We start from the raw sequence: 24,888 nt of genomic DNA on the forward strand, positions 1-24,888 counted from the left end.
CATAGACACAATTATATGTTTTTTACGTCCTTACGGACTTGTTGTTAAGTCGAAACTCTTCGATATATAAATCTAAAATATTTTTTAAACATATTAAAACAATATACAAAATAATCAATACAATATACAAAATAATAATAGAAAAATACAAATAATAAAAATTTATACAAGTCGAAAAATGGAATACAGAAAAGTTATATAATAATAAGTATGATAACTGATATTAACATATTAAAACAATATACAAAATAATCAAAACAATATAAATAATAAACATTTAAACATGTCGAAAAATGGAATGCAGAAAAGTTATATGATAATACATATGACACTGATGATATACACATATACGGATGCCTGGAGAATCTTTGTGGACACCATATGCTCCAACTGGGGAGCGGACATGGAATGATAATGATAATGATGAAGACTTAAAAAAAAAAATAATCGAGTACTTTGGGTATGCGATAAGAACCAAAAAATGTAACATTTTACAAGTCATTCTACAGAAAAAGATTAAAGAAAGACGCAGTAAAGGTAGAAGGCGCATTTGGCGCAGTTGATTAGACGGCTATCTGTGAAACTGGCGTCGCGGGTTCGATTCCCGCCAGTTGCAAGAAAAGAATCCAAGGAAGATTTTTTTCTCAATGTGTCTAGGTGTTGTGGTGTATTTTTCATTACCTCCTTCCATATACCCTCTACCCAACCTGCTGACAGGCTTAGCGGGTTATTCCTTTAAAAAAATAAAAAAATCTCTTGGCTGAAGAACTTTCGTGACTGGTTCCATTCTCAGTCCTCGTTCGGGGCAGCAGCCAACAAAGTGAGGATTTCTGCGATGATTTCCAACCTCCATTGCGGGGAGGAAAAATAAGAAAAACAAGATTAAGAAGAATGATGTAGAAGGAAAAGAGTAGATTTTTCCTATTAAAATTTTCAAAATTTACAAAAAAAATCGTTGAGAATTCCATTTGGCTTTCTGAAAGGTGAAAACACCCCATTCACACACCCAACAACTGTTTGAAAGACCGAGGGTCTTCCTTTACTCATACTAAAACAATTTAAACTTCAAGAACAGCGATTTAAACTTCAAGAACAGCGATTTAAACTTCAAGAACAGCGATTTAAACTTCAAGAACAGAATACCGAGAATGAATATGCATCACATTTTGATATATTTAGTTTATCTCTGCCTAACTTAAAAAATAAAGTGACCAACATATTTTTATCAAAAAGAGCAAATCATCTTCAGAAGATTGGGTTGGAATAGTTATAATTTGATTGATTAATGTATTTTGTTATTGTATAATTTATTTAAAATATATATGTATTTCAAGTAATTAATAATGTGTACAGTACGAGTATATTAATATTTCATACTCGAATTTTTTTTAATATTTTTATTTTTAAGCACTCTTTATACCACATATATGTAAATGGCAGAAATGCCGTAAATAAATAAATTTCAATTCATTTTTTTAAAGTGGTTATATTTTTATCTTTCTACAATGGGTACATTTCCTGCACTGCGTAGAATGTACTGCATCTTAGATGATGCAATCAGTTTCATATTTTATCTTGATATTCAATGTCGCAACGAAATCTACTATCGTCAGTTCTCTATTATTCTGAATTGGTTGATAGAAGATTATTGGAGCAGAAAATATTTTCTTTATAACAGTGAGTAAATGTGTTTACTATCATATATAATGTGTTACGAATCAATGTGTTTAATTATATAATGATGAATCAATTTGAATTATCACTCATATTAATTGTTTCGATTGGTATGAAACTCAGTGGGTACTTATATTTTTTCAAACACATGAGATATTCACCTTAGAGCAGGCTGAGTCGTGTTAGATTGAGTCTAAAATTAACAGAAGACACCCCATGTGCGTGTAAAAATGTTTTAATGTATTGTCATTAATATACATATTGTCACATTGTCACAAAAAGCTTTAATAAAAAAAATCCTGAAAGTTCCTATCAGCACGACTCATCCCGGTTCCATATTTAAAAGGGAGTAAATTTATACTTTTGTTTCAAGCTTTCAAGACCTTCAAAGAACCGCTCTACATGAATTTTATTAAAACCTACAGCCCTCATTAGACCTTGTTGATTCAGCAAAACAAAACAAGTCGCTGTGTCTTTTCATAAAATAATAATAATAGTACTCCCCGCAGGCATCTTCTCCTCACTGAATTGAGGTCATTTGAATTTTTCGGTAAGTTGGAAAGCCAGGTCAGAAATTCAATTCAAGACAAATAAATTGTGTGCACACTGCACGTATTCTATTTTTCAGACAGACTAACTCATTTTACTTTGTGGATAAAATCAACGATAAATGAAAGTTAACTTCCATCATCTGTCCTATCGATACTAAATATCTACTGGGCCGATTTAAGTGTGGTTTTCAGCGAAAAGTAGATTTTTGCCATGAGCATATTTAAACTTTCAATTTATTACGTAGAAAAAAGGTTAGGAGCGTAAATGCTTTTTTCGCCGTTCACCCTGGCTGCGTCAATAGCGGTAGAATAATGATGGTATAGCAAAAAGTAGTTCTTATTAACCTCGCATAGAGTTAACCTCGGTTTAAATCTGGGATAGCGACTATAGAAACCTATACCTGTACATTGTCTGGCATAGTTCAGTCAAAATTCGCTCTAGAATATTAAATTGTTTTCAACCAAGTATGTAAGTGAAGCACAAAAAAATATATACTAAATTGTAAAACTAAACACAAGCAACAAAAATAAATAAATTACTTAGGATCTCCCCAAAAATAAGTGAGTAAAAACAAGAATTTAAAAAAATATATTTAACATAACTATTACCTACAAATTGATAATAACAAGCATCAATAAAATTCATGTTGTGACAGGACAGCATAGTGGTAAAGGAAGTTACCTGTTTTAACCGACCAATACTACTTTAAATCTGCTTTACCTACATGGTCCTTAGGACAGAAATCTACTTTTGCCTACCTGTTTTATCGACAAAACTAGGTTTTGAAAACTTGCGCCTGGGAGAAAGCAATTTGATTAGCACAAAAATAAATCTATTTGCGTAAATATACATACATATAAATTTTGTTGAAATTTATTTTGGCCTAAACAAAAAAAAAAAAAAAAAAATGTACAGTAACACACCTATCAACCCATTTAACAAATCAACATTGACACCAAGATCACCTAAACAGAACGAGGAGAGAAACAAAATCGTCAGATCTCTCTCAGAGGGAAACTCTGACCCAGAGGAATACACAAAAAGCCCAGGCAATGATAGCTCCCTGCAAGGTGAAACTTTGGAAACGTCAAATATGTATTACCAAAATCCCCTGATTGAAGCCCGCACGTTTATACAAAATATAAAATCAATAATGTCAGAAGGGAAAATGAAGTTTTCAGTTCTTCAACGAGACAAAATAAACGCAGAAACCGATAACCTATATCACATTATAGCAAAACTAGTATCAGAAAATGCGGAAATGAGAGGAGAATTGAAGATTTTAAGGCCTCTGACTACTCAAATAGTAAAAAATATATCGGAAATAAATGAAAAAATCAAAATATTGAATACAAAACCAGAACAAACCAATACTACGTACTTTAACCAAACTAAAAAAGCGGACCCAATGATTATTATCAAACCAAAAAGCGAGCAATCAGCTGAGACAACGACAAAGGATATTAAAAAACACATCGACCCTGTTGAAAAGGAAGTAACTGGTATAATAAACTTGAAAAAAGGATCTATATTTATAACATGTAAAGGGCAAGAAGACACAATCACTATGCGAGAAGAAGTAAGAAGAAAATTAGGAGACAAATATGAAGTAAATATTCCAGAAAAGAAAAAACCAATTTTAAAGATCATTGGCCTAACCGAAAAACTCGATCCAGAAGAGATTGAGGAAAAAATCCAAATACAAAATAACTTTGAAGCAAATAGTAAAATTTCAGTTAAGTATATAAAAGAGATGAAAAATCGTAAAGATGAAACATATTTTGTCGTTTTTCTGGAAGTAGACGGAAAGACGTATGAAAAGATGCTTCAGAACGAAAAAATCAACATTGGATGGGATAGGTGCTCAGTATACACACATTTCTCTATACTACGTTGTTACAAATGTAATGGATATAATCACAAAGCCCAGCATTGCAAAAACAACAAGTCCTGCTCTAGGTGCGCAGGCAATCACAGTTATAGTGAATGCACCACTGAAGCAAACAACCATAAATGCATAAATTGCAGAAAAGTAAACGACCGACTAAAGCTCCAGCTCAATGATAACCATCCATCATGGAGCATAGAATGCCCCACTTATAAAAGAAAAATAGAGGCAGTAAAACGGAAAACAGATTTTTTAGATTAAATTCAGGGAAGATAAGACATGAAAAAAATAATAACATTAAAATTCTATACTTTAATATCCGAGGAATCAAATCGAAAATAGATGAGCTTAATATGCAAATAGCAAACATGAAAATTAAGCCAAACATAATCATACTCACTGAAACTTGGCTGCAAGAACATGAAACAAACACATACAAAATAAAAAACTACGAAGCAGCGCACTCATGCAGAAATGGAAAAGGAGGAGGAGTATCCATACATATAGATAATCAACACGATTTTAAATTAGAAAATATCGAAGCCTATAAGGAAAAAAACAATATCATTAAATTACGGGTAATAGACCCAAAACTCACAATATATGCAATTTACAGGCAACCTGGAAAAAATAAAATAAAAGACTACATCGAATACCTCGACCGAACACTAAATAATCACGGAACTGAAAAAAGCATCATTATCGGAGACCTTAACATTAATTTACTAGACACACATAACGACGTTAAAGACTACATAAATATGCTTAAAAGCAAAAACCTAAAAATTATCAACCGAAAAACTGACAAAGAATACACCAGAAAAAACCAACGAGGACAAAATTCAATAATAGATCATGTAATAACAAATATAAAACCAAAAGAGAAAATAGAAGTTTACCTTACCGACACCCCACTAAGTGACCACAGACAAATAGACATACAATTGAAAATACCACCAAACAATCCCAAAAAAAGCCTACAAAAGTATGCCTCTAAAAAAATTGACTATGCAAAACTTAAAGAAAACATAACAAAAATAACAAATCATCTCAACATTGAAAGTTTTAAGGAACTACAAGAAATAATTCAAGAAGAAACGAGACAAAACACAAAAACCACCATTAAAAACTATACAACTTCAACTAAAGAAGGCTGGATGACAAAAGAAATATATGACAAAATTAAAACAAGAGACCAACTGTATAAAAAAATGCAATACTTTCTATCATTTACCCAACAATTTAAAATTCTGCAAGCAGAAGTTAGAAACAACATAAAAAGAACAAAAAAAAAAACACTTTGCTAGTCGCATAAATGAAACTAATGGGAACAGTTACAAAATATGGAAAGAAATTAAAAACATTACCCAAGAAAATGATACCAAAAAAACTAACATATCTAAATTAAAAAAAGAAAATGGTGAAGAGACTCAGAATGCAAAAGAAATAGCCGATATAATAAACAACTATTACACAAACATCGGAAAAGAACTAGCAAGCGCTATAGTAAATCAAAATACAACCAAAACAAATTTTAGAAAAATAGAATATGATGCAGAAATTTACTTAAGATATACGAGCAACAAAGAAATCAGCAAAATAATAAACGGGCTCAAAGACAACACATCACCTGGCCATGACGAAATAAAAGTTGTTACAGTCAAAAAAATAAAGGAAGAAATAACCACGACAATAGTGAAATTGATAAATAAACATATAGCAAACGGAAGCTTTCCAGAAGTAATGAAATTAGCAAGAATAACACCAATTTACAAAGGAGGAGAAAAAAACTTAGCTTCTAACTACAGACCCATTGCAAACTTAACCATTCTAAGTAAAATATTTGAAAAAGTGCTACACAATCGATTATACCAACACCTTGAAAACCTTAATTTTATTGCAAAAGACCAACATGGATTTCAAAAAAGAAAGGGTACCTCCACAGCAATGACATCAGTTTGCAACTTTATACAAACCAAAATTGATAAAGGAAATACAGTGACTGCACTCATACTTGACTTCAAGAAGGCATTTGATACAGTCCACATAGATACCCTTCTAGATAAACTAAAACATACAGGAGCTAAGGGACAAGCTCTCAAAATATTTAAAAACTATCTACAAGGAAGAAAACAGTTTACGAAAATTGAAGAACACAAAAGTGAAATAACAACAATGCAATTTGGAGTACCTCAGGGATCAATATTAGGACCATTGTTTTATATAATATACATTAACGACATAATACACAGTGACATAATGGGAAAAAAAACAATCTATGCGGACGACTTAGGAATTTTATATGAAAACAAAAATGACATTGAAACGACTAAAACCATCAACAATGACGTGCAAAAACTATTAGAATGGACAAACAAAAACTTCTTAACACTAAATGCCAAGAAATGCAACATAATACATTTCGAAACACAAAAGAAGAACCATAACATGAACATAAAAATAAACAACGAAACTCTTAAAGAACTAGAACATGTGACTTACCTAGGACTTACAATGGACAGACAATTAAAATGGACAAAACACATAGACGGACTCACTAAAGTAATGGCATCACTACATAGCCTCTTCTACAAAATTAAAGATTTTATATCAAGAAAATAAAAAATTATGATGTACGAAGCCTATGTCAAAAGTAAATTGAGTTACATGATTGCCTTCTGGGGAACTGGTAACAAGACAGACATAACAAGAATACAAAGACAACAAAATAAAATTCTTAAACTAACATACAACCTACCCTACCTGACCTCTACGACTGAACTGTACAAAAAAACACACCAGTTTGACATAAACTACTTGACTAAAATTGAGACCTTAAAAATTGTGCACAAAATAACACTGGGAAACATACAAGACGACGACATAATATTAGTCAAAAATGCTGACATACATAAATATAACACCAGACAACAAAAACACTATCATATTGAAAAAGCAAAGACAAACACAGGACAGTCAAAAATACTACATAATGGACTTAAACACTACAACGACCTACCTTACTACTTGAAAACTTTTAATGGAGACAAATTTAAAATCAATCTGAAAAAGCACATGATGACTGAACTAACTAGACTAGACGAGACATAAAATGACTAGACAATATTAAATTTCTAATGTAACCCTAACGGGTTTTTTAAAATTGTAAATAAATAAAAAAAAAAAAAAAAAAAAAACGCTGGAATAAGCACGCGATCTTTAAAATGTCATATATATATATCAGTTTTTTATTCAATTTAAAAAAAAAATTAAAGTCCTGTGACCTCAATGCGATTCAAGTGATTTTTAAATCATTGTTAAAATAATATCTGAAATGTTTGTATTTGTTTTAATTAAATTGTGGCAAAAAAGAAACACGAATAAACTATAGAATTCGTTTTTAACTTCTCTTCTTTCTAATTTTAATTTCATTTTCTAACGGTTTTCTCCATGTTCTCGTTTACACTGACAGTAGTCTCGATTTGACTTTGATGTTTGTTTGTGTTGTTATAAAATCAACTGCGCACGCGCACATATCAGTGTTGACTGTTTAAAAAAATAAGCATGAAATAACCTGTGAATTGTTATTAATGCTTATGTGTGCCCTACTTCAAAGTTTAAAGTTACTGTAATATTAATATCATTTAGCCTCTTTGAAAATAAACAGAAACAATTAATACTAAACTAGGTACTACCAGAATACACACTTCATAAACACCACATCTTATACACATCACTCCATACACCTCACTCCACGCACTACATTTCATACTCACAACAATAAAAACACAATCACTAGTAAATTCACACAAAGCACAAATTCTTCTTACATCTTGTTGTACTGTTAGATAGTTGTTTCATATATTGTGTTGTGTACGTAATTGGTGCTGTGTTAGGTTTATTTTTTGTTCGTAATATTGTCTAGATTTATATTAACGTAGCACTGTGTGCACAACATTAAATTTAAACAAATAAACAAATAACTATTTTTATAGGTAAACTATTTTTTATATCGGTTATAAATAGTTAAGCCGGGTATAATTATTTCTTAATATAAACCTAATAAGTGAAGCCCTATAGATATTTACCATTGGCGTGTCATTATTGTTTCGTTTCTATAAAAATAGTTTGTTATGGGAACAAGAACCATCCAAAAACCCATAAAAAAGCACAGTTTTATCTGCTGGCTGAACTCTTTTCTATCTTCCAAAATATATGTCAATTTAAAAGCTTTAGTAAAAAATTACAGGTAGGGTGGTTGGCTGTCTTCCGGTCATGGCGTTTTCTCTGGCAGACTGGGCGTTGCTGCTGGCGTCTCTGATAGTGCTGGCCTTCTGCTTAGCCGTGTGGAGGAACGGTCACTTCCGCCGGAGGGGCGTTGCACTCTTCCACCAGCCTCTGCCCTTCCTGGGTAACATGAAGGAGATCTTCCTGCACAAGGAACACTTTGTGGAAACCCTGCTAAGGGTTTACAATCAAAATTTCGGACAAAGGTACGGGGCAAGGTTTGGGCCTCAGAAAATTACACACCAGCCACAAGTTACAACACACGGCTATTTCATCAACTTTCAACGAAAACTTTTGTCATCCAGTTCAGTTTCAATGCTAAAGTACGGTATTTATTGTCAAATATAATTTTCCTACAATACAAAAAAGTATATAAAATAAAAATACGTACCTGAATTTAAAAAATTAAGTAATTACGAAAATGTAATATGAACCAATTTTTTTAATGGAATAAGATAAATTGAAATATACAACATTATTTTTGGTACGTGTACTTGTACACACACAAATCTGGATTTTCTCCTGAATCCTGAATTTGAAAAAAATTCTACCTCATCTCTGTAGGGATATAAATAAAAATGAAATATACAATTCAAAAACCTTGCACACACAAAAAAATTAAAAATATTCAACCAATCTACCTATTTGGATAGCAATTAAATAAATTTTAAAGTAAAATAATAGCAGAACTAGATTAAAATGAAAGTATTACATACTCAATAAAAAAAAACTAGCAAAGTTTTCAATCAGAATTTAAATAGTGCACAAATTGCACAGCCATTTCGTAAAATCAAAATACATTTATTCGTTGAACTATAAAGTTTGAATTACTAGACAAAGATACCCAAAACTCAACAACTTTTACATTCAACTGTTTAAATATATGTACATATTGCAAGCAAGTTTTACAATAAGGAAATTGGACACTGCTGCACATAACAGCAAAGTTTACAATAAAAAATAACACAATAGTTATACACAATAGCAAAGTTAACTATGAAAAATGTACAATTGTTCACGAAATAGTAATGTTTACAATAAAACATTGACAATGGTTCACATAGCAGCAATTTTTATAGAAATAATTAGACAGTGGTTCACATGACAGCAAAGTTTACAGCAAACAATCAAACAATGGCACACATAACAGCAAAGTTTACAATAAAAAAATTAGACAAAAGACACACATGTCACAACAAAGTTGAGGTTTGTATGTGCAATGAAAATCTTGGAGGAAGATTCACATTAATTAGTAAAGTTTACTATTATTACGAAACAAAGCTAAGTAGTTAACAACTTGGAACAGGTTTTTTAAATACTTTTGTTTGTACCAACTCTCAATTAAATATATACCTACCTGTCCCATCCGTTTCCTAGCGCACTCCACGCAACTATAATTCTATGTATGAGTGCCGGTAACAACATTAAAATTATAATACTAATCGAACTTCAACCAAGTGAACTGATTAACAAATCTTTCATTAATACATATTTATGGCGAACTTTTAATAATTTTAATGTAATAAATAAATCATTTAACATAGATTTATTTGCAAATAATCTTAATGACGTACGGCGTTTGCTTTCGAAATAACTCGTAGTATTTTTTCTTTTCTTTTAAATTTACATTTAATTACTATTCATTTTATGTTCGAGAATCTTTTTTAACTTACTGTGATGCTACTTGTGAAAACCTGTAATTGGCTTATTTGTTATTTGTTTTGTTATATAAATATGAGATAATTATAGCTGTTGGTTATCCAAATAAATAAAATAAAAAAAATATAAAAAAAGCGAGCTGTACCACCGTCCATTTAGACCGCCAGTTATATACAAGCTGTGCCAGCGTCTCACGACCGCCTGCTTCACCAGATAGGTTCCAGCACACGTCACGCCTCATCATCAGCAGGTTAGTGGAGGTGCGCAACCTTCATCCTCGCACTCTAAATTTTCCTCCTACTGGGACCAGGTATTCTCCACACCTCGTCCACTCTTCAACAACTTTATTTCCCTACTTACTAGGTTCGCGAGTAAAGTGGTACTAGTGAACTAGTCTAATAATATTGTGAAGGTTGGTGATGCTTCCCAAAAACATAATTACATTTTAAATATTTCAGATACACTGGATTCTTCGCATTCACAAAGCCAATCATACTCATACGTGATTTGGACCTTATAAAGCAAGTCGGAGTGAAGGATTTTGAGCATTTCACAGACCATAAAGTATTTATGGATGAAGAGGCAGAACCGCTTTTTGGCAGCAACTTATTTTTCTTGCGTGGTGAGTTAAACGCCAGTTTTACAATTACTGTAATTCACAAGAAATCATTAGTTGGAAAAATTAACGACACTTTGATGTTTGAACTGCGCTGAATGGTTAATTAGTATACCATAAACCTTGTAGATACGCCTTGACGTCCATATTTCCTTTTGAAAAATAATATCAACCTCACATTCACGAAGTTTGGACCGCTGTGCACGTGCAAACCACGAGCCCACTGCGTGATATCGCATGATTGGCTCATTTCACACCACGGCAAAAATCTACACGGCATTATAAAATACAACACGGTGGATTGATATTTATTGTTTTGCAATTATTTATTTATTTAATGCCTGGTAAACGCAATTACCAGTATACCATGAGATCAACTAATCTCCGGTCGATTTCCTTTTGCAGAATTTTTACCTGAGAGTACTCGCTAAATTCAAATAATGATTTTGATAAAAATAAAATCATCTTTAAAATCTCTTTAGTTTATTTTTACTATATTATTTTTATCGGGTTGTGATCCCGTGGCTAGTGTTGCGGATTCACGGATCAGAAGAACAAGGTTCAAATTCCCCTCTACCTTAACTTGATTTCCATTTTCAAATAGTGAGTTATTTACAATTCATTAAAAATTTACACCAAAATTAAAATATATGGGTAAACTATAAGAGCGTGAGTATTTCTTATTTTCTTGAGTTATATATTAACCGAAGCGTTTTTATAGATATTTTTTTTAAAAGTCAATGACTGTGAAGTTTTATATAAAAAAAATTATTTAATTTAAATAGATACTAACAAATCTAATAAACGTCAGTCGACTTTAATTTTGCCATGCCGTTTAGATTAAGATTATATTTATGTGTGAAATAGGCTATTCTCCGTCGGGTATCATGCGGCTGGTTTGTTTATTTGGAAGTTCTTGTAATAATGAACAGACTTTATGTCTATTGATATACCTATTTATCTACGAGTGGGCTTGGAGTACAAACTTTAATGCGAAACTGAAATTTGAATATGTCGAAATGTTTGAAGACGAAGCTGGATTTTACTCCCTAAGTATTAAAATTGATTACAACAGAAAGGGAGAGCATTTTTGGTTTATGGGAATATAAGAAACTAGGCATTTACATGGCTAATGACCTGTCATTGGCTGCTTTGAGTTGCCCATTTTACACACTCACCATTTTGCCTATGTTTAAAATAAAATCCCACGTCAAAGAAAATTTCATTTTTTATTTCACGGAGGTCAGCAGATGGGAGGGATGGAATGGTGAATGATACACAGTGTGTAAAGTGGACACTTAAATCGGCCAATGAAAGATCATAAGCCCTCTAAATGCCTAGACTTCCGTATTACCCTTTAAAAAATGCTTTTTAAAAATCATTAAAGTTTTGAATATGAAACAAATCCATATGCGTCATTAGATAATATTATTTGGACAAACCTAAGACGTAGTTGAACATAACAAAAATATCTTCAATAATATTTACGTAGATTTTGTTTACATTTTGTTATTTTTTTTTATTTCAGGACAAAAATGGAGAGATATGAGATCAGCATTAAGTCCGGCATACACAAGTTCTAAGATGAAAAGTATATTTCCTCTGGTCTCTGAATGTGCAGAACAAACAAGAGATTATCTAATACAACAAGCTAAAGAACACGAGGGTAAAAATTATTTACTATTGCCAACAATATTTTAAGTTTGTCTACAAACATTTGGACAAAACGTCTTTCTCGGTCTTCCTCTATTTCTGCATCCATCAACATTCGCATTGTAAATATTTTTATCCGTTCTTTCGCTGTCCATTCGTTCTACATGTCCAAATCAGCGCAAAGCTCCTTTCTTGATTTTGTCGATAATGCTCGTCTCAGCCCTACACAATATGCGGATCTCAACATTTGTGCATCTATCGTACACAGTTTTACCACATATTCACTCGAGAGATCACATTTCGACAGCATTCAACCTACTTTCATCCCTGTTTTTCAAAGTTCATACATCGCTCCCGTACATCAGGGTCGGGACCAGGACTCTGTTGAGAAGTGCTAATTTTGCCTCTTGCGATGAACATTTATTTGCCAAGGTTGATTTAACCGTTCACTCTGTTCCCGGCACTCACCCTCCTTTCAATATCTTTCTCAGTCATTCCATCCCTAGTAAATATACTTCCCAGATACACAAATTCCTCTACTTGTTTTAATATAACTCCATTCACAGTGATTTCACATTTAGTCATGATTTCATTTCTTTCAAAAACCATCATTTTCGATTTATCGACATTCGTCAGCAAATCATACATCGTAAACCTTTGTTACCAAGAATTGCAGTTCCTCTTTGTTGTTAGCAAGAAACACGGCATCGTCAGCATACAAAAGACAATTGACATTTAAATCACCCATTTTTGCTCCCATTCTTAAGCCTTTCAGTTCTTTCATGCAGTTATCGATATATACGTTGATCAGCCATGGTGACATCACACGTCCCTGCTTCATTCCTTTATGAATATCAAACCACAATGTGTATGATCCGTTTACCTAACACATGCTGTGCTGTCTTTATACAGATAAGCAATAGCAATGTTTTTATTTATATCCCTACAGAGATGAGGTAGAATTTTTTCAAATTCAGGATTATGGATATTCGAGCGTTTACAGGGCTTATGACCTGTCATTGGCTGGGTTAAGTGGCCACTTTAAGTAGGTACTACAACATTCCCCATTCCGCTTATTAGCTTATTAATTAAAATACTTAACTTCAATATCAATACATAGATGGCGCTCCAACTCGCTTGTGAATGGTTTCTCGTTTAGTAACATATATACAAAAATCAAAAATGTTACCTGTGTGGATATTCGCTAATAAGCGGAATGGGGAATATTGTAGTACCTACTTAAAGTGGCCAATTAACCCAGCCAATGACAGGTCATAAGCCCTGTAAACGCTCGAATATCCATAATCCTGAATTTGAAAAAAGTCTACCTCATCTCTGTAGGGATATAAATAAAAATATATACCTACTCCCCCTTGGGAGAAATCCAGATTTGTGTATGTACAAATACACGTACCAAAATAATGTTGTGGAATAGCAATGTTTACCACCTTGATTTATAATGTTAATGAATTGTTAAATAACTCTAGTTATTTTTGGTCTGTACAATCTAAAATGTATTTTGATTTATCGTTAACAGGAAAAGACATTCCGGAGATCGAAATAAAGGAAACATTTACTAGATATACTAACGATGTTATAGCCTCTACAGCCTTTGGGTTTAAGATCAATTCCTATGAGAACAAGACAAATCATTTCTTTATGATGGGCAAGAAAGCTACCAACTTTAGTGGGTGGCAGTTTCTCAAATTTCAAGGGTACGCCACTTTCCCTAAACTCATGAAGGTAACTAATTTTTCAAATATTTTTTTATGTGTGTTTTTACAAATTCAACGCTGTGCCATGACTATTTCATTTTATATAAAACATTTTCAAACAAAGTCATTTAATTTTGAGTATTTTTTTCGTTAAATTTATTTATTTATTTATATACGGAATTTCTGCCATTTACATATATGTAGTATGAAGAGTGCTTAAAAATAAAAATATAAAAAAATCGAGTTTGAAATATTAATATACTCGTACTGAACACATTATAAATTACTTTAAATACATATATTTTTTAAAGAAACTATACAATAACAAAATACATTAATCAATTTAATTATAACTATTCCAACCCAATCTCCTGAAGATGATTTGCTCTTTTTGATAAAAATATGTTAGTCACTTTATTTTTTAAGTTAGGCAGAGATAAACTAAATATATCCCGGTATTCTGTAATCTAACAATAGGTGAGTTATATTGAGCTACCGTTCGAGAATTTTGACAATAAAATATTGTAGATGTTCTGCTTAATCTAGGTGGTACATAGAATGAAATCAATTTCAGTAGATCAGGGGGTATCAAACATTGGTTTTATTATTTTATATAAAGTCGTAAGATCGGTCGATGTTCTTCGTCCTTGCAATTTAATTAATATAAGAGAGTAACAATTAATTAATTAATTTAATATAAACAAACAAACAAAACCATCACGCCGTTTCTCCGTAGGGGTAGGCAGAGAGGATAGAACTCCGTAACACTCTCTCTTGGCATACAGACCTCGCTACCTCTACATTCATACATCTTCTCACGCACCTACGCCGATTATTCCTACTTTTGACATGTCCATCTTCAAGTATTTGATGGACTTTATCGTGCCATGTGTTTCTCGGTCTTCCTAGTTTTCTGCATCCATCAACATTTGCATCGTAGATCCTTTTAGCCGTTCTTTCGCTGTCCATTCGCTCTACATGTCCAAACCAACGCAGCACCCCTTTCTTGATTCTGTCGATAATGCATGTCTCAGCCTTACACACTTCACGGATCTCGACATTTGTGCACCTATCATACATCGTTTTACCACACATTCGCCCGAGGGATCGCATTTCGACAGCATTCAACCTAGTTTCATCATCATTTTTCCAATTCCATACTTCGCTCCCATACATTAGAGTTGGCAATAGAACTCCGTTGTGAACTGCTAGTTTAGCCTCTTGCGATAAACATTTGTTTGCCAAAGTAGATTTCCGTGCACCGTTCACCCTGTTCCCGGCACTCACCCTCCTTTCAATATCTTTCTCGGCCTTTCCGTCAATAGTAAACATACTTTCCAGGTACACAAATTCTTCTACCTGATTCAGAATATCTCCGTTCACACTGATCTCACAATTAGTTATATTTTCATCCCATTCAAAAACCATAACTTTCGATTTATCAACATTCATAAGCAAATCGCTTCTCTTGCATACATATATAACGTTTATTTATTTATTTATTTTGTTCATTAACGACCAAAAGGCATTTACAAAAAACAAAAAATAAATGCATACTAACACACTAAAGAATAAACACAGAATATACAAAAACATATGTGAAATTAGTTAGAAATGATATAATAAAAAGTTTTGCAAAGTAAAAAAAACAATAATGACACAGGTATGCAAGAAAAATCAGCAAGCATATAAACAAAAAATGCAAATATATAAGCTTAATTAATAAATTCTGTAAAGCAAACAAAGTAAATAAAGTGTTACGGTAAGCAAGAAAGACAAATTTATGTTCAATTAATAATCAAGCAAGCATATATTATCGCGAAAAAATAAGAAATAAAAATATTTAAATATGAAATGCGTATTTGCCAATACTACAATGCAAGTCGATATAATAGAAAAAAAAAAACAAGTATAAGGTATTAAAAATGAGCAATTATGTATTTTTTTAATTTATGGAATTGAATTGTCTGGAATTGAAAATACTTAAAGATGGACATGTCAAAAGTCGGAATAATCGGCGCGCGTGCATGAGAAGATGTATGAATGTAGAGGAAGCGAGATCTGTATGCAAAGATAGAGTGTTGTGGCGTTCTATCCTCTCTGCCTACCCTTACGGGGAAACGGCGTGATGGTTTGTTTGTTTTGTTTGAATTGTCAATAATAGTTTGACGAAATAACATGAGGCATCTTCAAATTAAAACAGATTGTTTAAGATGAAATTTATAATCTTCTAATATTTCCTAAATTTCATTCGCGGCTGCTATCAGGACAGATGTCGGGGGTCAGGCTAGCGCTAACTTTTTGGAATTTGAATGCAAAATATAAAATATCCTCTTGATTTTCTTGTATATAGTCAATATACTGATAAAACCTCAGAGTATTTGCTAGAGAAGCCCTTTAACTCAACTGCATATAACAAAAGCGTTCCATATTCATGTTTTGGTTTTTAGTTTAACAACAAACGTGTAACGGACGGTTTCGGTTTGCGGTCGCAATTCTAGACCTGAGTACCTACGGTCTGTTGTATTGCTGTAAACTGTAGCTAACTTCATGGTTGATAATCATAGAATGGTTTTAGTCCATATTTGCAGCTCTTTTAGCCAGTAGCGTATTGTTACTCCGAGTATATAATCCTCTAAATTACCAAATTTGAGAAAATAAAATTATACGTCATTTTTTTAATTAACCAATTACAGAAGGGATGTAAAATACCTTAAATAAGGTAAGATGGAAGTATAGGCATTTACAGGGCTTATGACCTGTCATTGGCTAGTTTAAGTGGCCACTTTACACACTGTGTAAATTCACCATTTTGCCTATGTTTTAGTGAAGTTATAAAGCTGAAACCTTTATTGTTGTGAAGAGATTCATCTGACTGCATTATTTCACATACTAGGCAACGCCTGAAAACAATTTTCCAATTCAGTTAGATGAATCTCTTTACAACAATAACTGCCGACTGCGACACTGTAAAAATTACTAGTACGTAAACACATGATTTTTTTACGAAAAGCATTAGTATCCGAAACGTCGGAACGAACCCAACTTATATGGGATCACCCAAAAAGATACATATTAATAATAATATCGATAAAAATTTGATCGTTCGACGAAACATCTCTCAAATAATGAAAAAAAAATACATATTTTTAAAAAAACCTTGTTTCAGTTGTTCAAGCTCCCTCTATTCCCATTGGATGTAGCTACCTACTACCGGAAGTTAGTTCACGAGACCATGGATACGAGAGACAAGCTGGGCATCATCAGGCCTGATATGGTGCACCTCCTGATGCAGGCCAAGAAGGGATCCCTACAATATGACACGGACTTAACGCAGCTGGATGATGCTAGATTTTCTAATGTCCAAGGGGGCAACAGTGCAATCAAGCAAGAAGTCCTAAAAAGAGGTTAGTCTGGTATAAAGGTCCTTTACATATATGGCGTGACAGCCTTTTCTACTGACTGAATTGTTTTTGTAGCAGCTTTTCAAATTTGTCATTGTTACGTTAAATTTTTTACAAAATCTAGATAAAAAATAATGCTGAACAGGAATTAATGTGAAATAAAGAGTTCACGTTAAACTTCAAAGTACGGTCAGATGGGGGACAGTGTAAAAAAAACAAAATATTTTTTTACTGTGATTTTCTAAAGTCACTTATTTGTTACACTGCACCCCATATTTAGGGGGCGCCAGAGAGTTATATATTTTTTTTAATAAATCAATTTTTACGTTTTTATGATTTACCCAAATATTTTAATTTTTAGGACCATTTTCAACGAGTTGTACATAACTCACAATTAGAAAATGGGAATCAAGTTGGGGTAGAGTGGGATTCGAACCACGGACCTTTGATCCGTGAGTCCGAGACACTAGCCACAGGACCTCAACCCTATTCTTTAAAAAGTAACGTTTGAATAACCGGGTTACAAACATAGATGAAATAGTAGGGAACATTTACTCATTAATACTTAACTATTTTAGAAAAGCAATGAAACGTCTTTTTTTAAATCACTACTACACACCAACCAAAACAATATTTTGCAATGAGGAGCTTCAGCCCTACGGGAAATTGGATACAAAAAATGTTTTCTTACGCGCGATAAAAATTTGAGTAATTAATTATACAGCAAAGTTTCTTGAAAATGTTCTAAAAAAATATTTTAATAAAAACGAACGACTTTTAACGACGTCACTAGTTCATATGAATCAACCAATGATAAGAGTGTTGTGGAATATTTCCGGTTTACTTACGAGATATACTTTTTATGCTCTATGTAAGCTTCACACAAATGTATTCTTGGAACTTTTAATGTACTCATTTTAAATTAATATTAATTAATACCCTTTAAATAAAATTAAACCTTCAACTAGCAAATTGAATGATGATTATTTTTATTTATTTATATACACGCCTAGTGGGCATTTTTAAGAACATATTTATACATAGAAAATTATTATAATGGAAAATAGAAAGCCACAATGGTATTTAGTAGACTTACTGGAAGTGAAAGCGGGAGAGGGGTGTTTATAATTGAATTTGATTCAGTAGTCGTATGAAAGAAGACAACTTGTTATCAAAGAAATCAAGACTGGCATGTTTGTTGGCAGACCTAAGAATTCTGGGCATAGGGGAATGAAAACCACAGTTAATTCCATGGTTATCGGTATTAAAGAGAAAGAAAGATTAATTAAAGTTTTCACAGAGTAATTTTGGTCGAAAAACCGCCTTTTTGTTTATGAGAGCAGTATAGTATTACACTGTTCCACATCTGACCCTAGATATAAATTATTTATTATCCTTTTTACAGAGTGGACAAACGATGAAATAACAGCACAAGCCGTGGCATTTATGATTGCTGGCTTCGGTACTCCATCCTCGCTGATGTGCTTCATGGCGTACGAACTGGCCAGACACCCGGAGGCCCAGCGCAAGTTGCAGGAGGAAATTGACGACGTTTACACGAGAACCAATGGAAAACCTACTTATTCAGATCTTTCTAACATGAAGTACATTGATATGGTTATTTCAGGTAATATCTACCATTTTTTACTATTCGTATTTTGTACAATTATATTTGCTCATTGGTAGACGTATTGCCAAATCGTCGGGATCGTACAACAACGACGCATGTGATTTTTTACAACTTTACGTGAGAGCGGTTTAAAGTATTTTTGACACTTTACGTCACAACTTGATTAGTACGCCATTTGAACATAGTTATGCAGAAAGCAGCCAGTCCACGATTCTGAAAAAATGATATTTTGGTGTTATCAGATGCAGTAAGGTCAGTTATATGTTCTACTAAAAACATTCAGGCCGCTTTCATACAATAAACTGTAATAATCACCTTCTGAAAATAGTAACGATCACAAAAACGGCATTTTTCAATTTGCAAAAAACATTCACGGCACTAGAAAAATCATACGGTACTTTTAAAACCAATAAAACTGGTAAAATAGGTAATTAGATTCTTGTTTGTATTTTATTCGGGAAATATGCGTTTAGTAATAACAAACAAAATTAAAAAGAAGCGGATATATTTCTTGGTACCTACACTCTACACTACGCACACAGATGCGTTTCTACTATCATCTCCCAGGGAACAGCCAAATGTGAACCAAGTGTTTTTACAGTTATTTACCAGTAAAAAGACAATAGATCCTGTTTACTACACACCAAAATAAAACAGGGACGAGTTTGAGAATATCGTCTATTGTCTTGTAAACCTCAATAATAAGTTAAGGAATGCTATATTTGTTTAGTTTTTTATATCTACTATTTGTGATGTTACATGTTCACTTAATTGCTATACTTACTAGTTCTTTGCTCAATGTATTATTATTGCGTTTCTTAAAATTATTTTTATTATTAACTTTTTAAAATCATTCTTATGTTGTTGAAATTCCATTTGTCGATGCGTTTTGAAACTGCAAGACTTTTTGTGATGTTAGCTATCATATTATTTTTATCATATTATGTAAATGTTATCAAATATCTCAATTTAGTTAATGGGGTCTAGAATTTCAACCGTCCATGCGCTCAGTAGCTGCAAGACTTGTTGCTATCTAAATTCTAATATTATAAACTTGCTTTTTATTTCATTTTCAAAATATCACTTAAACTCTTAACTTCAACGTCAATTAAAAAATTGAAAATAAAAATGTAAATAGGGGCTAGATTTCTTATTATCCATGCGCTCTGTAGCTGCAAGACGTTCTGTTATCTAGCTCATGTATATCATAATTGTAATATATCATAATTGGAGACGAGGAACTAGAATCCCAACCGTCCATGCGCTCTGTAGCAGCAAGACGTGTTGGGATATTTATTAATTGTACAGCGCCATTGAGGTGATTTTCACAAATATGGCGCTTTATAAATTATCCAAACATTATTATTATTATTTAAAAAATAATGTATTCATTGTTTATCATTTGTCAAAAGTCGAAAACATTCCAACTGTTGTGCAGATTCGATTATTCACAAAAGTGCTATTATCTCAGTTTCACTTTTGTATGGCTGGCTGCTTTCTGCATAACAACGTTTGTTTGATACTTGGGTTAGTTATACACGTTTTTTAGGGCCAGACCGCAAAACTTAAGAGGAACATTCCTCATAGAAAGCATTTTAAAAAGTCCAAATAATTTTTTATCTCAAAATGGACTAAATCCGTGATTTCGCGGACTAGCAGTTCCTCCGCAAACCCCTACCCCTCTCCTACCCATCCGCTTCCCTTTTCCGCACCGGTGCGTATCGCTTCGTTAGTCAAATACGTTTTAACGTGAGGTAGGGGTTTGCGGAAGGGTGCTTGTCCGAGAAATTTAAGATTTCTTCGGATTTGCGATTAAAAAAAAAAAGTCTTTATATAACTTATTCAATATCAAATAAAGTCAATGTAGCATTTTTCGCACATCCGTCGTTTTACGATCCCGACGAAATGGCAACTTCTACCAACCAACAAAATAATTCATCATGCTTAAATGTATCAACTATTTAGTTGAAACTATTTTTTTGTGTTCTTCGGGATATATTTTGACATAATACAGAAAATAAAAAAAAACCATGAATGTCAATGTTGAAGAAGTGAACAGTTTTTTTATTTATTGTTAATAAGCGAAAACATTTTCTGAATTTCTCGTTTTTATTACGTCAGTATTATTTTATCAAAAATTTTGATAAACGTAATCCTCACCTTTGTTTGCGCTTCTAACGAACCTTCCATTTAAAGTTATTCTTCGAAATCTGTGTTTTTTTTTAAACGACGTTTACAATTCGTCGTGATCGTAGAACAACGACGGATATGCAAAAAATGCAACATTTAATTTCTGTTATATTTTATAAAGGCTGTATATTGCAGGTTTCAAAACAATTAGTAATATTTAACTAACACAAGTATCCAATAATATACTTTTGCACTTATCAACTTGTGACATAGTGTCCAAAAAAATTTTAGCCGCTCTCATGTAAAGTTGAAGAAAATCACATGCGTCGTTTTTCTACTATCATGACGAATCATTGGCTAATTCATTTGTAAACAATTTTGCCATTATAAGTCCAAATAACTAACTACCTACGTAATAATATTGGATTCTAACACCTATTATAATACTCTTTCGATATGAAACTTATTGAATTTAATAAAAAAATATTTTTCAGAAACTCTACGATTGTGGCCTCCAGATGGATTTCTTGAAAGAGTTTGCGTAAAGCCTTATACGCTTCCACCGCAAAATAAACATAGTACAAGAAACTTGAATGTTTGTATTTTTAATATATTTATTGCTTTTTTTAAATATTTAAAATGTTCAGCATCATTCCCTTTCCGCTAAAAATTAAAAAAAATCCATTTTATAAAATATGTACATCACTCTATCTTGTAATTGATTTGACTGGCAACGCTGCACGCGTCGGCAATATATGTTGCACAACTCGGCTGATTTAAAAAAAATAATTTTAAGACGGTCAACGAATATTTCGGAGATCAACAACGTTTAACATATGGATACGCCCGAAGGGCTTTTACCAAAGGTTACTTGTAAGACTAAAATACAAATCAGAACAGTGCAACACAGTAAACGATAATATTTATGAAAATGTAATATTATACCGTTAGTTTCAAGAAAACTTAAATGCACAGAAATAATAAGTCACGAAAAGGATGGTACAAGCACTTAGCTTAGGAGGTAGTTTTTAGAAATATAAAGATAGTTTGGTCGCATGTAATAACAGTTTGTAGCTCACAGCCCTCAAATCGCGCCCGCTAACGCGCAAGCACCGACGCGCATGGCCAGTAACTATAAATCGACAAGCACTAAATATCATATACTATACAAACCTATAGGACTCCGGAAGAATCGTAGTTTAAATTCTTAGAAATAGTAAAATGAATCACAGCTTGTGGTTAATTGCATTAATGAGTCTAATGCGAAAGGCGCTTTGATGCAGTTAGTAAAATGGCCAACTGCGAAACTGGCGTCGCGGTTTGATCCGGCAGTTGCAAGAAAAAAAATCAAAACAGATTTCTTACTGACAAGTCTGGAAAACAGAGGCCTAGCGGGTTATCTTTTAAATTTTCAATGTTTTTATTCACCGTTGTTCCAAAATCGACGAATAATAGTGAATGATAACTATGTTTAATGGCAATATGAACTTTTGTTAGGGTTATTTCATCGTTCCTAAATTCCGCTTTAAGATTATGGTGTTGCAAGCTAAAAAACTGACATTGAAATAACAAATGTTCGACGCTCTGAAAGGAGATATTATCGCATGGACAAAAATCATCATCCCTCATTTTGAACCTATGCCTATGTACGTAACTTCTCATAGCTCCGTGGCCGGTAAAGATCGAAGGTAGTTTGGTGACGAGGAAGCAGTAGCGGCGTAGCGTGGATTGGCACCCGGGGCGGTTTTCAAATGAGCGCCCTCCAAAATAAAACAACAAATACTTACTAAACGTGCTTACGCGATTTTATTTTACTGAAATATTCAATAACATGGTCAAGGTTGACTTTTCTTTACCTTTCAATTGACAAAATAGAGAGATTGGATTGGACTTGCCTGATCTTAAATACGATTTAATTAACTTTAATTTTGAAAAGCTTCTTTCACACGAAGCTACCGAAACGCAAATAGTTAGGAAGAATCTGAGACACAGCGCTAGATTCGGAACGTACTCAGAATAGTCCCATTTTACAATGAATCTCAACCTGCAGCCTGCAGGGTAGTCCACTGGACTGTCCCTTGGCAAGAAATGCTGGCAGCTTATGTAAAAGTTTAAGCAGATATTGATATATTTAATGGTTTCAAAAACGTTACAAACAAAGAACCAATTTGCGTTATTAGCTATATTAACAATTTCCTACGCGTAAACATACGACAATAACTTACGATCGCGCTTCAAAAATATATTAATTTGTGTCTTATATGAATAAGTGAATACCCCTTGCGCTCATCCCGCTCACCCCGCTTGTAGCGCGTGCTCGTGGTTGTGTGAGTATCTTTTCTGAGCTGCACTGTGGACGGTGTCTCCCCTTGGTGCTGGCCACCCTGGGCGGACCGCCCCCACCGCCCCTCCTTTACGCCGCCACTGGAGGGAGGTTAGCTGTATCTGCCAGAGTTGGGAAAAACATTTTGATAACATTCCCTGTAGGAAAAGCGCAGCACAAAATAATTTTATTCCTAAAACCAAAAATGTAAAGTAGGGCTATTGAAATGAAACTTGGCAACGAAGGCTAACGAAGCAACTTTCGACCTTTATATAATTAACGTATCCAACCGTTTGCTAATTAGAATCATTTTTTTTTCTTTTCCAGGTGGCAGTAGGTGATGAGCTTTTAATTCCGATATATTCTATCCATCACAACCCGGACTATTTTCCAGATCCCGAAAAATTCGATCCTGAACGCTTTTCAGAAGAAAACAAATCATTGATTAAACCTTTCACTTATATTCCGTTTGGAGTAGGACCAAGACTGTGTATAGGTAAAATACATGTGTCTCTTTAATTAAAACCAAAATAAAAATGCGCATCAGAAAACTTTGAAAATATTGTGTACTGTTGGTCAATATCAATAACACGTCCTAATTTTGTTCCATTTTTTCACTCAAGAGTTTGCGCGCGCGAGAAAATTTGGTAAAATTGCCGTCGTAACAATTTTAAAACTATATCTATTATTCTTAGAAGGATAAGAATCTTTTTTTTTAATTCGGACTATGCGCGCGCATATTTCTAATATTTTGTACGCATAACGCGTATTTTTATTGTGGATTATTGATCACAGGCTAGTTTATTTTAAATCAGAGAATATTGGTACTTACCATATAGGTATTACAAAGAAAAAAAAAAAATTAACTACAAGATCAAGATTAGATTTATAATAAATTCTGAGCTAATTTTTTATCTGAGTTTGATTTTTGATATAAAATTATTTACAATAAATCTGTTACAAAAATTTAACACTGATTTCGATTATTTTTATATTTCAGGAGCGAGGTTTGCCTTAATGGAAGCAAAGGCAGTGTGGTTTCACGTTTTGGCCCATTTTGAACTTATAGTTACAACCAAAACTACTATTCCATTTGTCTTAGCAAAGGATACTTTCAATATGCACCCTGAATCTGGATTATGGTTGGGTCTTAAAGCGAGAAAAGTCCACGAAATACATAAATTATAAATTTGCTGTTTGATATTATACGCGAAAACCAAATTAAATTTTTTGAACTTACTGCGTTTTATTTATGCACTTCGAATATATAACATACTGTTTAAATTTTAAACTACATCCACGCCATGATTAGGTAAGTACAATTAAAGATAGATAAAATTATTGTTTTAGTGTATTA

At 32.9% G+C, this 24,888-nt stretch overlaps 1 protein-coding gene across 4 annotated transcripts; it reads left to right on the plus strand.

Annotated features, from left to right (window-relative positions):
• Window positions 1–1,537: 1,537 nt before the first annotated feature.
• LOC148277969 (cytochrome P450 9e2-like) lies at window positions 1,538–24,768 on the plus strand. Of its 4 annotated transcripts, none has more exons than XM_088232095.1 (11): window positions 1,538–1,677; window positions 2,048–2,224; window positions 8,364–8,607; window positions 10,519–10,682; window positions 12,205–12,342; window positions 13,867–14,072; window positions 17,214–17,451; window positions 18,854–19,075; window positions 21,703–21,803; window positions 23,859–24,027; window positions 24,532–24,768. In XM_088232095.1, the coding sequence occupies exons 3-11, from the start codon at window positions 8,390–8,392 to the stop codon at window positions 24,717–24,719; spliced, it is 1,644 nt and encodes a 547-aa protein (XP_088088221.1). In that variant the 5' UTR covers window positions 1,538–1,677; window positions 2,048–2,224; window positions 8,364–8,389; the 3' UTR covers window positions 24,720–24,768. The 4 variants fall into 4 exon arrangements, with proteins under 4 accessions (XP_088088221.1, XP_088088220.1, XP_088088222.1 ...); XM_088232096.1 differs by having other exon boundaries at window positions 1,590–1,677; window positions 2,184–2,224; XM_088232094.1 differs by lacking the exon at window positions 2,048–2,224 and having other exon boundaries at window positions 1,544–1,677.
• Window positions 24,769–24,888: the final 120 nt, after the last annotated feature.

Source organism: Micrasema longulum, unplaced genomic scaffold (assembly GCF_059751315.1).
Source record: "Micrasema longulum isolate JH-2025_06_02 unplaced genomic scaffold, ASM5975131v1 h1tg000948l, whole genome shotgun sequence".
Classification (NCBI taxonomy): Eukaryota; Metazoa; Arthropoda; class Insecta; order Trichoptera; family Brachycentridae; genus Micrasema; species Micrasema longulum.